At 44.1% G+C, this 14,963-nt stretch overlaps 1 protein-coding gene across 4 annotated transcripts in view; it reads right to left on the reverse strand.

Annotated features, from left to right (window-relative positions):
• Positions 1 to 14,963, reverse strand: part of PPFIA4 (PPFI scaffold protein A4) — a 3,163,248-nt gene that overhangs the window by 317,241 nt on the left and 2,831,044 nt on the right. The window contains exon 29 of one of the 4 annotated variants that reach the window (XM_085600214.1): positions 887 to 4,593. The exons of the other annotated variants lie outside the window; for them this stretch is intronic. Coding sequence (XP_085456340.1) covers positions 4,534 to 4,593 — 60 coding nt within the window. The 3' untranslated portion in view covers positions 887 to 4,533. Of the gene's footprint in view, positions 1 to 886; positions 4,594 to 14,963 lie in introns of those variants that run through there. 4 annotated transcript variants of the gene reach the window in all.

The following is a 14,963-nucleotide window of genomic DNA, read 5'->3' on the forward strand; positions in this document are numbered from 1 at the left end:
CTTAGTGTCTCTCAAAATGAGTTTCAGGTGCCTATTGGAAGCTCTGAGCGTCTATTGATTCTGAGTTTGTTTTTCAGTTTCCAAAAGTGCCACAACTATTTCAATAGGCACAGAATAACCTTCATTTCCTGATCCTTCAAAGCTATGTTTGTTAAATGAATCAAGCATCAATAGTCTTTTCCTCCATGAACCTTAGGCCATTCAGAAAGTCTCCTACTCCATTTTCTTCCTGCTCTTTCGCTGAATGGGTCAAGTAGATTATAGAATTGACTGGTCTGGATTTGGAACAAGTTTGAACCTCGTCGACTGGAACCGTGGTGTCTAGAAACTTTTCGAATGGTCAACATGAAGGACATTCTAAGAGTGGCTGACTGGTTTACCAAGTACACTTGCTGTACTTTCTATTTCAAACATACTTTGTATTGCTCTAACTGTTTTTGATATACTTTAATCTAAGCATAATATGGGCCTGTGGTCTAGCTACAAACTGCAGATTGTCCTAACTTCACAGCGCAGTAAAGTCCGAATTTTATTAAAGGCAAACCTACATTATTATCCTACTTCAGTTTCTTCAAATGAAGACCCCCAGCTTGTGATTTACCCTTCTTTTTTGTCTTTTTAGCTCTTGTTCCCTCCAAGTTAGCTGCTAAACAGGAAGAAGAATTTGGAGCTCGGTATTGTAATGAACATAGTTCTTTATCTTGCTGCGCCTTGCTATTGTTCTTCACTGCCCAGTCAAGCAGCATGACCAGAAAATAGGACGTGTCTACTGTGTAACACCACAAACATTCATAACGTTTGCGACAGACTCATATTCTTAATTTGTTTTTGTTTAACCCAGTGATTCTTTTTAACCATGTTTCTCTCAGCTGAGTGCATAATTTTATCTGTGTCTTAAATAAAGGTTTATGACATTTTAAATGTTCCACCAGAATTGTGCAAAATACTGCACTTGATCAAATTGGGAAAAAAATACGTTTTTGTCTAATAAAGTCTCTTACAAAAGGTCAATTTACTTCGATTGTTCAGCGAAATAAATTAACACAGCTCACAATGATGTTTCATTATGTTCATATATAGAAATCTCTACAATTAATTTTAAAAAACCTTTGTATATTGCACTCATGTTATGTAGTGTCCATAAGGGAAGCGGCAACATTTTGAGATGGGTGATTTGTTTTCCGTCTGAAGTAGATGATATTAAAATTAAGCCGTTTTCATGATACCCTACGTCTAACAGAAGATGGATTAAGAAAGATTAGGGGCCAGATGTACGACCATTTTTGAGAACCCGTTTGCGCATGCAAAAACAGCATGGGAATGTACAAACCCTATTTTGCGAGTCCCAATTGTTTTGCGACTCGCTATTAGGAAGGGGCGCAAGGAAAACTGGCTGCATTTTTTTTAAAACTGCTTTATTACAAGCAGTCCTAGACATGGTGGTCTGCTGAGCCCAGCAGGCCACCATAGCTGGGAGGGCATGCCATTCCCAACGGGGTCGCAAATTGCGAGAGGCTTATTAATATTCATGAGCCTCTCTATTTGCAACTCCATTGGGAATCGCTAACAGTGTGTTCCACACTGTTGTACATCCAAAATAGCGCCTCGCAAATTGTGAGTCGCAAAAGATGCGCTATTTTGGCTGTCGTACATCTGGCCCTAGATTTCTTAAGAAATGCCTAGTAAAGGAGACCACTACAGAAGTAGCAAGAAACCCAGGAGAGTTCAGTGTTTCAAGAAAAGGAGGCACTACTTCACTTTTTGCTACAAAATGATGGAATCCAGTTGAAACAATTCCCTTCCTTTCTACTCCCACTCCATGAGAAAACATGACAGCTTAGGTTAGCTGAGAAAAGAAGAAGCTGGAGTGTGGAGGGAATATATATTTATTTATATGATGGATTCATACAGCTCTAATGACCCATGAGTGCAAAGTGCTTCATACATGATAGTCATGTCCTGGGGTGAAAATTAGATCCAACCCCAATTCTTTTGCATCCCACAGATTTGTTATTATAAGAATTTCCTTAAATCCTGCCCCCGGTCGTGTGCATGTAATCCACAGATTATGTCATGGCATTTTCATAAATTAAGTTTTTGGTCAAACTGGGTTCTGGGAGAGTTTTAATAACAGGCACACTGTTCTTGCACTTCTTTCCTACAGAATAGATTCAAATGCCTTTCTCTAACTGTTGTGTATTGCTGATTATACGGCTATTATGTGCCTATATTTGATCAGTTCATTCATTATACTGCTCCATTTACAGGAACTGAAAGGATCCACCAAACAGAAAGCATGTATCCAAATAAAAATCATAAAGCTTGACGCTATAACAAAAGATGCTGTTTAAACTTTTTGCGATCGCTTCTTACAAATTTCTAGCTATTTCGTTTTTTTTTTCATTCTTATTTTTTTCGATGCATTCTGTAAACTTTACTATTGTGGTCATTTACTAAAGCTTAGTCACTTGAGGCACTGTAGGCACAAGTGTATCCCCTTCACCCCTCTCATTTGAACAGATCAGTGTTTTCCTCTCAGGGAGGAGCTGACGTGTGGCTTTAGATCACTGGCTCCGACTGCACACATGTTCTCTGATTGGTTGGCATAGGGCCCCCACAGACCCACCGTGCACATTTATGAGCATAAACTAGATGCTGTTTAAAATCTTGATGGTCTGGCTTGCACATTGCTTTTTAACTTACTATATTTTGATACTGTTTTTTATTTTGCAAATTGTAAACTCCACTCTCACATGATCTGGGACATTAGGCCTGGAGGCAACATCCTTTGAGGTGTCAAGGTTTCCCAACGTTGTCCTCTCTTGAAGGAGCTGATGATCACCCACACTTCACTTGGCCCGACAGCCCACATGTTTTCTGAGATAGCAGGTACTGTGCTTTTAAGGACTTACACTGCAGGTCTGCACAGTGGCCACACCAGTGGCACCTCTAAATAAGACTGTTAGTACATGCACATGGCCTGATCCTGATTCTTTGACCTTTAGTTACTGTTCTGGTGAGTATTTCATTCAACTTGTTTGCCTAATTATGAATTTCCCTTTGCTGCCACATTATGAAGTTGATGATGCTACCATCTGCAAGTTGAGTGCTGGTCAGCCTATCTCTTTTAAGTCTATTTAGGAGGATTTCATCTTTGGTTTTTAGCAATGAATCTACCTGTTCTATTTTAGAGGTTCAAATAGTGACTGTTTGGTATGCAATGGGGTGCAGATACCTAACTTCTGATATCATATATATGAACTTTGCCTTTTATGCATTTCCAAAATCTAGTTTCTCTGGGTTGTATTACTATTTTCGGTGATCTTATTTATGCCCCTTTCATATAAATTGATGTGTTAAGACAGCAGCTAATAGAAAAGGTCATAAGGTAAGCATCATTTTCCTATAGTGAGTTTAGTTTCATGTTATCTCCAGTTTGATAATTCAGATGTGTCTGTGACAATCTCATCCTTTGATTTACAAAGCTGTTTACCTAGTGAATATTTCAATAGCATCCACGCCCATCTTTAATTTTCAGCGATTCTGACCCTTGGGTTGATACCCCCGCTTGCCCTGCCGATTAATTAATTTTAGTTGTTTTCTCGGCTATCTCAGACTATCCCCTCCCTCCTCCAGTGGCTAAATATAGTTTTCATTCCCGGACAACCCCTGAGCTTGATTCCTGTGTATACCAGTGTTCAGGCTGTCTGTGTTCCCTTTGTGAGCCTCTATTTAATTCTTTCTCTTGAGGCATGTCTCAGAGTTCACCATCTCTTCCCCCTCTTTGAATTTATATTTGATACCGTTGGCTAATCTTCAATTCACACACAAAGTTGAATATCTCATTGGTTTAGGTGATGTGGTAATGGTAAGACTACTTTCCCTTTTCTATCACTCAAAAATCTCCTTTGCTTGGCAGAAAACTGTGCGTCTGTCCCATAGCCAAGCCCCTCAGACCTCCCCTCCCCTGCTCAGCATGAAACATGTTTATGGCAAAGACACTGACTAGGCCGCTGCAGTTTGCTTTCAGGATAATAAGATGAATGGCTGGTTGTAAACATTTTTCTACTGCGCCATCAACCTAGGGACAGCAGAGGTTAATTAAAATGGCTTCTGCCTCACAAATGGAAATGTCCAGACAGTTTTACAGATTGCTGCGGTCATTTGTTTCAGTGTATTCCCCGACTCACAAGTTCCAGTGGAGAAAGAGGTCCAAGTTGTGCTTTAAGGAGCTCAGAAATAGACGAAAAACCAACCCCTTCTTGTTCTGATCTAAGGGGTCCTAAAGGGCGTTCACTGGCTCCATCTCTCCTCCCATTCTGCATAGGCAACGCGTCTTCGGAGCGTTCTGCTTCTGTAGAAGTGGCACGCGCACTCACAATGAATTTCTTGTATTCACAACTAGCCATTCTTTAGAGGAATGTTTGTCGCACATCAACGTTACATTGACGCTTAATAATTTCTAGGCACTACTTTCTGATTATTGGATTTTGTCCAGCTTTGTTTCAAAGTTCTCCTGTCCTTTCAAAGGTCTCATCCTAGAGTTTTTATTCTTGAAAAATACCCTTCTAAAATCCATTTTTGCTGCAACGTCTGCAAAATAAAGAACAAAATGAAGAAATAACCTAGAGAATTAAATGTATTTTATGGAAAATACAATGAACATGTGGTACTATGGGGATGTTTATTGAAGCAGTGCAGTGCTGACGTATGGTCACTGGGAAAATGGAGAGATGATGCATATTGAAAATAGGCATGCCACAGCAGAGCATCAGGCACTTATCAGCCAACCTGAACATTTGAGTGACAAAAGAATGGTGCAAAATTCATGCCACAGCCAAATGCTTTAGCGCTTTTTCAAACAAGGTAAACTTTCCAAGAACATTTTGACCCATCATGATGGCCACGTGGAACCTAGGGATTCTTGGGTGGTGGGGGGCAGAGGGAATGGGCATCAGATTCCCAGTGGGGTCATGACATGTGTCCCTGTACAGGATGGGGAAGACAATTCAGATGCCTCCTCGAAGACACTGGCTACGATCATGGTTTTACCCCCCTGGATATGGAAGAGACAATATTCAGCGGGGTAAGCACAGCTACTTGCTAATGATCTTGATGTGGAAGTTTTCATGTGCTCACATCTCTGGCTTTTTTATGGCATGGGATGCCCGGCTGGATGGGGCACCACATCCACACCTGTAGGTCTTTAAAGTCTTTGATGACTGTCCCAATGCAGGAAGCCTCACTTTTCTGAAGGAGTTGAGTGCGATTGAAGGTCTGGTTGGTACAAGTTAATTAACATATGTCTAAATCTTTGCCTTTAATGTACTTTGCATAATGCACTGTCATAATTGGAAATTTGCCCACCTTCTCTTAAAACTGTAACTCCCATTTAACTGTGGTGTTATCCACCATTGAACGACTGTACTTCAAATATTGTGCCTCGTCCTATGAAGGGGCCATGGTAGGTGAGTTCACGGATGGCTTTGGGAGCCCACCCTTGCTGTCTAATGGCTACAATTACATTTTTCACATTTTCATAGAAATCTCATTTTTGGAATTATGGGGTTCATATTTCACACTGACATTTACATTCAGTTTGCATTCTCAGCCGACTTTGCACCAAAATGTTGAAATAAGAATATTGTCACAGCCAGAAAGTTATAGAACTGATAAAGTAAAAATATATATTTTTTACTGCTATAAAATTTATGGATTCAAAGTACAAAACCAAATTCTGTACTTTTACAGTCTAGATTAGACATCACAAAAAGGAAGCATAACTTTGCAAAGAGGTTACCATTCTTAAATTTACTTTTGCCATCTTTACTATCAATACCTTAGTGTGCTTCAAACTAATCTTCTTACTGTTCCCTCCTATACTCACAGTTGCCATATTATCTTATCTGAATAGCCTAAGGTTTTCCCCCTCTTTCTTCCCCACTGCCTCCAAGCTTAAGGAGCTTCCTAAAGAGTCCCCATCTCCTTCTCAGACTCTCATTGGCTATGAACTACAGTGCTTTCTTTCACTTTCCCTTATACTCTCCAACTTTCCGACCCCCCCCCTTTTGTCATTTCATTGGGTTCACAGAGCACTCCGAAATGGCACAAATGTCCTATAATGATGCAATTTCAAACAAGATAAATACATTACTGCTCTTTGAAGTCTACAGTGCATAATTCATATTCGACTGCTTATTCATCCTACTGAGGACATTTTAAACATGAAAAAAGTCATAAAACAGCATACCCCACGTCACATATCTATGGTATTCAACAGTGATAAGGGAATCTAGTTTGTAGCATAGGGTAAAGTTGTTCCTGATGTGTAAAATGTTATGTTCATTTGTTTTCACCTCCACCTTTTATTAAAGTAACTCAAATGATATAAAACGATACTCAGGCTACTGTATCATCCAATGGAATAAAGTCAGACACATTTATATTAAATGGGGATATTAGATAAGTGTGGATGTGCATATCCTTCTCCAAATTTGGTAACATGCTTTTATATATGGCAATCTTTTGGGTCACAAATTATATTTAAAAAATACATGTACTAAATATCAGATTTGTTTCAGACATATGTCTTTTGTGGGGGGTATACAACTTTATTACATCCTTGGAAATTACGATTACTACAGACACTAATAAATTAGGATTAGATTACTTTCATGAGAAACTCTCAAACATATAAATAGATTGTAATACATAATATTGATGAAATTTAAGCTTACGGAGCAAAATAAACATAATTCCAATGGAAGCTCTGCTGAAACTTGTAGATTAGTGAGCATGTGTTAATGTCCTTATCCCATGCATAATAATAGAGGTAATGGATAAAATGTTTAACGAATTCCTCTGGGTTGTAAGTAAAAAAAGCCAAATACTCATGGTATATGGTTAAATTGAGCTGATCAGATGATGGTTTTGGATTTCTTAACTTGTAGTATATATATCAAAGCTTTTACAGATTATCATTTTACGCAGTTGATATCACCACAACTAGAAATTTAGGGCCTCATTAGAATGGCGGTCGGACTTACATCCGACCATCATCCATTCGGAAACGGGACAGCCCGACTACAAGTCGGCAGTCCCGCCAGCCGAATTAGGATGCGACTGCCACCACGGCAGTTGCAATGTCTATATTTTGCATTGTGGCGGGTGCACATGCCGCAGTACAAAAAATGGACATTACACATCTCTCTGCACTACGTGGCAGGCACCTTGCGGTGTCTGCCACATGGTGCAGGGATATGTAGGGGGCATCATAGGTGCCCATCTAAACTCAAAACTGAGGGCCATGGGGCAAGGGGGGCCCGCTATGAGCCCCCAATGTCCCTTTCCGACAGCCTATTTGTGGTGGGTAAACCGGCATAAAACGGCTGGCGCGGAGAGCCATCACAATCCCTATGGCGGTGCCTGGCAGGCACCGCCACCAATGAAGGGATCGATTTTTCTTCCGACGGGCTCCTAGAGCACGTTGGATCTCTGGTGGTCGGTCTCTCCCTGTGATGGCGCTCGACTGCCACCAACGGGTTGTCTGTGGCAGTCCCACCGTCATCCTAATCAAGCCCCTATTGATTAAAGAACTGAATATTCTTTATTAAAATATATTCCTTTGGCTAAACATTGCATGCAAATAATAATACAATTCAGGCTGTCAGTCATAATCTAAAACGTGTCATGCAAAATAAGGGATCTTGCGTCATTTGAAGGTCTGAAGAATGAATATGGAAAAAGAAACAAAATACAGAGGTGGTTTTATGTAATACTCTGCATAATCTTGGGGATTCTGGAGTTTTCTACTCGGGACCACAACCATTAATTCATCTGATCTAGACATCAGTGATATCAGATTCAAAATTCTACATATTCTATAGTAATACGTTTCTCAAGAAGCAACTTATTGCTAAGACAAAAAAATTGCTTTGTATGGTCTGAAAACTTAAATGTACCTATATAAAAAAAAGTTGACAAATAATTTCGTAAGATTTATTTTGCAGTGAAATGTATGATTATCCCAATAGCTCCCATCATTTTCATATACGTCACACATCCTTTGGGACGTCATTGTGATTTCTAGGAACCTGATATGTGCTGGTCTTGAAAAGTAGCGTGGGGAGCTTATGCTTGTATTTTTATCCATGTGACTGCCTGAGCTAATTTTTAATCAAAGAGTTAAGTGGGTGATTGACCTAACAACTGAAAATCGACAAATGCTTATCCTGCTACACTTTAGCATTTCAAATAAAATAATTCCTTAGAAACACACACATTTTAATGAGAGCATTGACGACAGCTACATAATTATTTGTAAGAATATCAAACTCATCAAAAGCACATGTTGAAGCAAGGCTCCAACATTCACTAAAACTGGTGATTAAGAGAAATCTTTGTGTTAGAGAGGTCAGCTTTACCAAATTAGGGCTATGAATTATGGAACTATATGTATGTGTTTAATGCTGTGTGGATTAAAATTGAACTGCCTGTGATTATAGTTTGGAACAAATAATACAACATATACCTTTCATTGCCTATTCCTCACTCCCTTTTGATTTTGTCTGATTGTGTTGTTTTGTATGGGATGGTACTTTAAATTGCAATTTCAGTCACTTATTCCTATATAGTCTTGTGTAAATACCTGTGATGAACAAGTTACTTACCTTCGGTAACGCTTTTTCTGGTGGATACAGTATCTGCCTGTGGATTCCTCACCTTGTGAATATCCCCTGCGCCAGCAACAATCTGAACTTTTGTAGCTCTCCACGCCGACGAGGACGACATCACAGAAGCACGGCTCCGCTGACGTCACTGGATCCATAAGAGGACCTCGTCGGCGTGATGTCAGTTCCGCCCTTTTTTCCGTGCCTTCGAGGCACACGGACGGACCAACAACCATATATATACAGTATACACAGTACATAATATACAAACCAACACACACAGTGTGAAGACAATGCAGGAAATCAAAAGAAATAACACACTTCCTTTGACAGTAATAGATAAATCTTGTCACATCATCACTATTGTAGGTATACAAGGGTGGACAACGGGGAGGTGGGTGGGTCAGTGAGGAATCCACAGGCAGATACTGTATCCACCCAAAAAAGCATTACCGAAGGTAAGTAACTTGTTCTTCTGATGGATACATCTGCCAGTGGATTCCTCACCTTGTGAAAAGATTCCCACAGCAGTCCCACTCCCGGAGGAGGGTGTCCACCCTTCTATACTAAAAAGTGCTGAAGGACGGAACGAGCAAAGTGACCGTCCCTCATCACCTCGGAGACTAAGCAGTAATGCTTTGCGAAAGTGTGTTGGGAGGCCCAAGTTGCCGCCCTACAAATGTCCTCCACAGGAACTCCTCTACATAAAGCAGATGTAGAAGACTTAGCCCTGGTAGAATGAGCCCATATACCCTCTGGAGCACGGGTACTCATAGTACGGCCCGCGGGCCGTCGGCGGCCCGGCAAGCCTTCCTTGGCGGCCCGCGGACCTTGCAGACAGTGCCTGTGCCCTGTGCTTGTCAGCGAACACCGCCGGTTACAGCAGTGCGGAGCTGTGAGGCCGGGCGATTCTTTTAAAGGCCATTTACTTGTTAATGAGGCTTTGTTGTATTTCACCTCTTCTTAGCACCCCTGCATCTCCCCTCTCATTGAGGGGAGATGCAGGGGCGCTAAGAAGAGGTGAAATACAACAAAGTCTCGTTAACAAGTGAATGGTCTTTAAAAGACCTGTGAAGTACTTGGGTGCGGCGGCCGTGTGCGTTCCCTGGAAGCCGTCTCAGCGCGGGGTGAGGTGACAGAGGACAGCAGGGTGAGGTGATGGAGGGCAGCAGGGAGTGAGAGCAGGGGGTGAGGTGACAGCGGGAGGAAGACAGAGTGCAACAGAGGGAGGAAGAGGGAGGGAGAGAGAGGGAGAGGAGGAAGACAGGGAGAGGAGGAAGACAGGGAGAGGGGGGAAGACAGGGAGACAGAGAGGGAGACAGAGAGAGGGGGAGGGAGGGAGGGAGAAGGAGGGAGACGGAGGGAGAACGGAGGAGGGAGACAGAGGGAGAGATAGATAGATAGATAGATAGAGAGGGCGGGAGACAGAGTGAGAGCTAGATAGATAGATAGATAGATAGATAGAGAGGGCGGGAGACAGAGTGAGAGCTAGATAGATAGATAGATAGATAGGGCAGGAGACAGAGTGATTGATAGATAGATAGATAGATAGATAGATAGATAGATAGATAGATAGATAGGGCAGGAGACAGAGTGATAGATAGATAGATAGATAGATAGATAGATAGATAGATAGATAGATAGATAGGGAGACAGAGTGATAGATAGATAGATAGATAGATAGATAGATAGATAGATAGATAGATAGAGCGGGAGACAGAGTGATAGATAGATAGATAGATAGATAGATAGATAGATAGATAGATAGATAGATAGAGCGGGAGACAGAGTGATAGATAGATAGATAGATAGATAGATAGATAGATAGATAGATAGATAGATAGATAGAGCGGGAGACAGAGTGATAGATAGATAGGGCGGGAGACAGAGAGATAGATAGATAGATAGATAGGGCGGGAGACAGAGAGATAGATAGATAGATAGATAGGGCGGGAGATAGATAGATAGATAGATAGATAGATAGATAGATAGATAGATAGATAGATAGATAGATAGATAGATAGATAGATAGATAGATAGATAGGTGTGCATACCGGGTCTGGTGGCTCAGTAGATGAAGGCGTCTGCTGCAGTGGCCTGTGTTCAACCTCATGGTCATAGTTTTTTTTTTGCTCTAGCCCCGCCCCCTCCCCCACTGGCCCCGCCCCCACCGGTGCGGCCCTCAGCCAGAAACCACACTGTAAATTTGGCCCCCGAGAGAAAGTTTGTGAGTACCCATGCTCTGGAGGTTCCTTACCGGCCAAAGAGTAACATATCTTGATGCACAAGATAATCCATCTGGAAAGGGTGCGCTTGTGCACCGCTCTGCCTTTCCTGCAGCCAACGAAGCCCACGAAGAGCTGGTCATCCACTCGAAAGTCTTTAGTTCTATCGAAGTAAAAGCTCACAGCCCTCTTAGGGTCCAAGCGGTGAAGCCGCTCCTCCTCCTTGCAAGGGTGAGGGGGAGGATAGCAGATAGGAAGAGTAATGGACTGCCCCAGATGTAAAGGAGTTACCACCTTAGGCAGAAAAGCAGCCCTGGTCCTGAGTACCATTCTTTCAGCATGAATGGTCAAGAACGGGGGTTTCAAACTCAGAGCTTGAAGCTCACTTACCCTCCTTGCCGAGGTAATGGCAATGAGAAAAACTGTTTCAAAAGAAAATAGTCTCAAGGGACACTTGTTGGTAAGGCCCTTAATGAATCGTAATACAATAGGTGATTTAAACAAGGATGGCTGATCCGGCAAGCAAAGGAATGCTGACAAAGCCGATAAATAACCCTTCACAGTAGCTACAGCAAAGCCTTGCTGAGCAAGAGAGAGAGCAAACTGATGTTGGATAAACAAGCCCACAAAGGGTCAATAGACTTCTCCCCACACCAATGGACAAATTTGGACCACCTATAGGAATAGATAGACTTGGTAGAATGACGCCTGGCAGACAAAATTACGTCTACCACGTCAGGCTGGAGAGAAAAAGAATTCAGCTTGCCCCGTTCAATCTCCAGACATGAAGGTGTAAGCTCTGGAGGTGGGGGAGTAGAACCTGCCCCTCCGACTGTGAGAGGAGGTCTGCTCTGAGAGAGAGATGGAGCGGAGAGCACGAGGAGAGGTGGAGGAGATCTGTGTACCACAACCTTCTTGGCCAGTCCGGGGCGATCAATATGATTTGGGCCCGGTCTTGGCGAATCTTCCTCAGAACCAGAGGAATCAAGGGTATGGGAGGAAACACGTAAAGGAGATGTGAGTCCCATCTCAACTGAAACGCGTCCCCCAAAGCTCCCTGCATCGGATACTGGAGACTGCAGAATGACGGGCAGTGAGCGTTCACGTGAGTGGCAAACAGGTCCACCCGAGGAGTTCCCTACGTCCGAAACACGTGACGAACCACCTCCGGATGGAGCCTCCACTCGTGGTCGGCAGAGAACTGCCAACTGAGACTATCTGCACACACGTTCAGAACTCTGGCCAGATGATTTGCCATCAGACAAATCTGATGATCCTGAACCCAGGACCAGAGATGCAGAGCCTCTCTGCAGAGACAATGCGACCCCACTCCTCCCTGCTTGTTGACATACAACATCGCGGTAGTGTTGTCCGTCAGGACCTGAACCGTCTGACTGCGTAGGGACGGGAGGAAGGCCATGAGTGCCAAACGTATCGCCCGCAACTCCAAAAGGTTGATGTGAAGCAACCTTTCCTCCAGAGACCAAAGACCTTTGATCTCCAGATCCCCCAAATGCGCACCCCACCCTAAAGTGGATGCATCCGTTATCACTGTGGCCACCGATGGAGGTAGATGGAAGGTCTTTCCTTGAGACAGATTGCCCTCTACGCTCCACCAAGACAAATCCGCTGCAGCTTCTCTGGAGATCCTCACAGACTCCCTGTGATCTCCGTTGTGCTGATACCACTGCCTGCGGAGGCACCACTGGAGCGCCCTCATGTGCCAGCGTGCATGGTTGACCAACAGAGTGCAGGAAGCAAACAGACCGAGCAGACGAAGGACCTTCAGGACTGGAACGACCGCTCCATTGTAAAACAAAGGAATCATTTCCTGTATGTGGAGAATCCTTTGAGGAGGAGGGAATGCTCGACACACAGTAGTGTCCAGTACCGCCCCTATGAACAGGTTGCACTGAGAGGGCACGAGGTGAGATTTGGGCACGTTTATCGAGAAACCCAATTTGAACAACAGCTGAGTTGTAACCTGCAGATGATGAAGCACCTTCTCTGGCGACTCCGCTTTGATCAGCCAGTCGTCCAGATAGGGGAAAACTGGTATCCCTGACCTTCTGAGATGGACTGCCACCACTGCCATCACCTTGGTGAAGACACGAGATGCAGTAGTAAGACCAAACGGGAGGACCGCAAACTGATAATGTTGCGACCCTACCGTAAAACGGAGATACTTCCTGTGCGACTTCAGGATGAGGATGTGAAAATACGCATCCTGCAAGTCGATCGACACCATCCAGTCCTCCTGTTGCAGCGCTTTTAGAAACTGCGCAAGGGTGAGCATCTTGAACTTCTCCTGCTTCAGAAAAAGGTTCAAGATCCTTAGATCCAGGATTGGACGTAGACTGCCATCCTTCTTTGGAATCAGGAAATACCGGGAGTAGCATCTCTGACCCCTTTCCGGCTCTGGAACCACCTCTATTGCACCTTTCTTCAGCAATGTAAGGACTTACTCCTGCAGGAGAAGAAGGTGGTCCTCCAAGCAAGCACCTTGACAAGGAGGGTAATTTGGTGGGAATTCCCGAAAGGGAAGAGCATACCCATTTTCTACAAGGTCTAGAACCCAAAGGTCTGTAGTGACCAATTCCCAATCTTGTAGAAAATGGGTAAGCCGACCCCCCCACAGGACCAACATGATCCAGAATGTTGGATCTAGAGCTGCTTTGCAGTGGTAGGAGGGAGGGAAGAAGAGGAGGAGGAGAGCTGACGACCTTGAGCATGACCTCTGTTCCTGCCCCTGTAGTTCTTATACAGGGTATTTTGCTGCTGCTGCTATTGCTGCTGCTGAGGCTGCCTGAAGGTCCGAAAGGACGACCTCCCAAACCCTCTGTACCTCCTATAAGAGGAACCTCTAGGCTGTGCCTACAGACCCAGAGACTTGGCCGTGGCTTTGCTGTCCTTGAACCTTTCCAAGGCTGCATCCGCTTTCTTCCCGAACAGCCCAGAACCATCAAAAGGCAGGTCCAGAAGTGTTGCCTGCACATCAGGAGAGAACTTGGAAGATTTAAGCCAAGCACTCCTCCCTGTGGCGACCGAGGAGCCCATGATCCTGGCATCAGAGCCCGCAGTGTCCAAACCACTCTGGATAACCTGTCGTGCAGCCGCCTGAGTGTCCGACAGAACTTCATTAAAATTCTGCCTATCCTCCTCAGACAACTTAGGAGACAGCTGTTTAGCAGAATCCATGAGAGCGTGGATATAACGGCCCAAGAGACAGGTTGCATTGGTGGACTTTAAGGCCATACTCGCCGAGGAAAATACTTTCTTGGCCGACTGGTCGAGCTTTTTCGACTCCCTATCACTAGGAACCTGAGGAACAGCCCCAGAAGACTTCTTTGAACAAGCAGCTTGAACCACCAGACTTTCAGGAGAAGGATGGGATGTAAGAAAGTCCAGATCTCCTGGAGCCGCCTTGTACCTCCTGGCAACAGATTTAGATACCGCTGGAGCCGAAAAGGGCTTAAACCAAACCTCCATGACTGGCTCAGTGATGGCATCATTAAAAGGAAGCAAAGGCTATACCATGGTGGAGGGAGAATGAAGAACCTCAGTAAGGATGTTGGGTTTAAATTCAGCCATTGGGAGCTGCAAGTCCAAAAGCTCCGCTGCTTTCCTTATGACAGTGTGCTAAGGAGCCACATCCTTAGAGGGAGAATCAGTAGGAGGAGTAAGCTCCCATTCCGGTGACAAATCAAGACTACTTGCCTCTTTTAGTTCCTCAAACAAGTCATCTGACTCCATGAGCTCACCCTCTTCCATTTCTTCCACCTGGTACCTCTGCTCCTCCAAAATTCTCTGTACTTCTCGCCTACATTTAATCCTCAGAACCAGCATCGGCGGCGCCGCACACGACTCCGACGGAGCCGGCGTCGAACACAGATCCAGAGGATCAGCCGGAGTCGAACAAGCTCAAGCTGGAGCCGGAGAAGAAGGGAGCGGCGTCGACGTCCTCGGCGCCGGGAAATGCCAAAACGGTGTCGCTGCAAAGAATGGCATAAAGGGAGCCTGAGCATAAGCCTGAGGAACCCCCAAATTACAGGCCATTGGACCCATGGGA

Source organism: Triturus cristatus, chromosome 1_2, assembly GCF_964204655.1.
Source record: "Triturus cristatus chromosome 1_2, aTriCri1.1, whole genome shotgun sequence".
Classification (NCBI taxonomy): domain Eukaryota; kingdom Metazoa; phylum Chordata; class Amphibia; order Caudata; family Salamandridae; genus Triturus; species Triturus cristatus.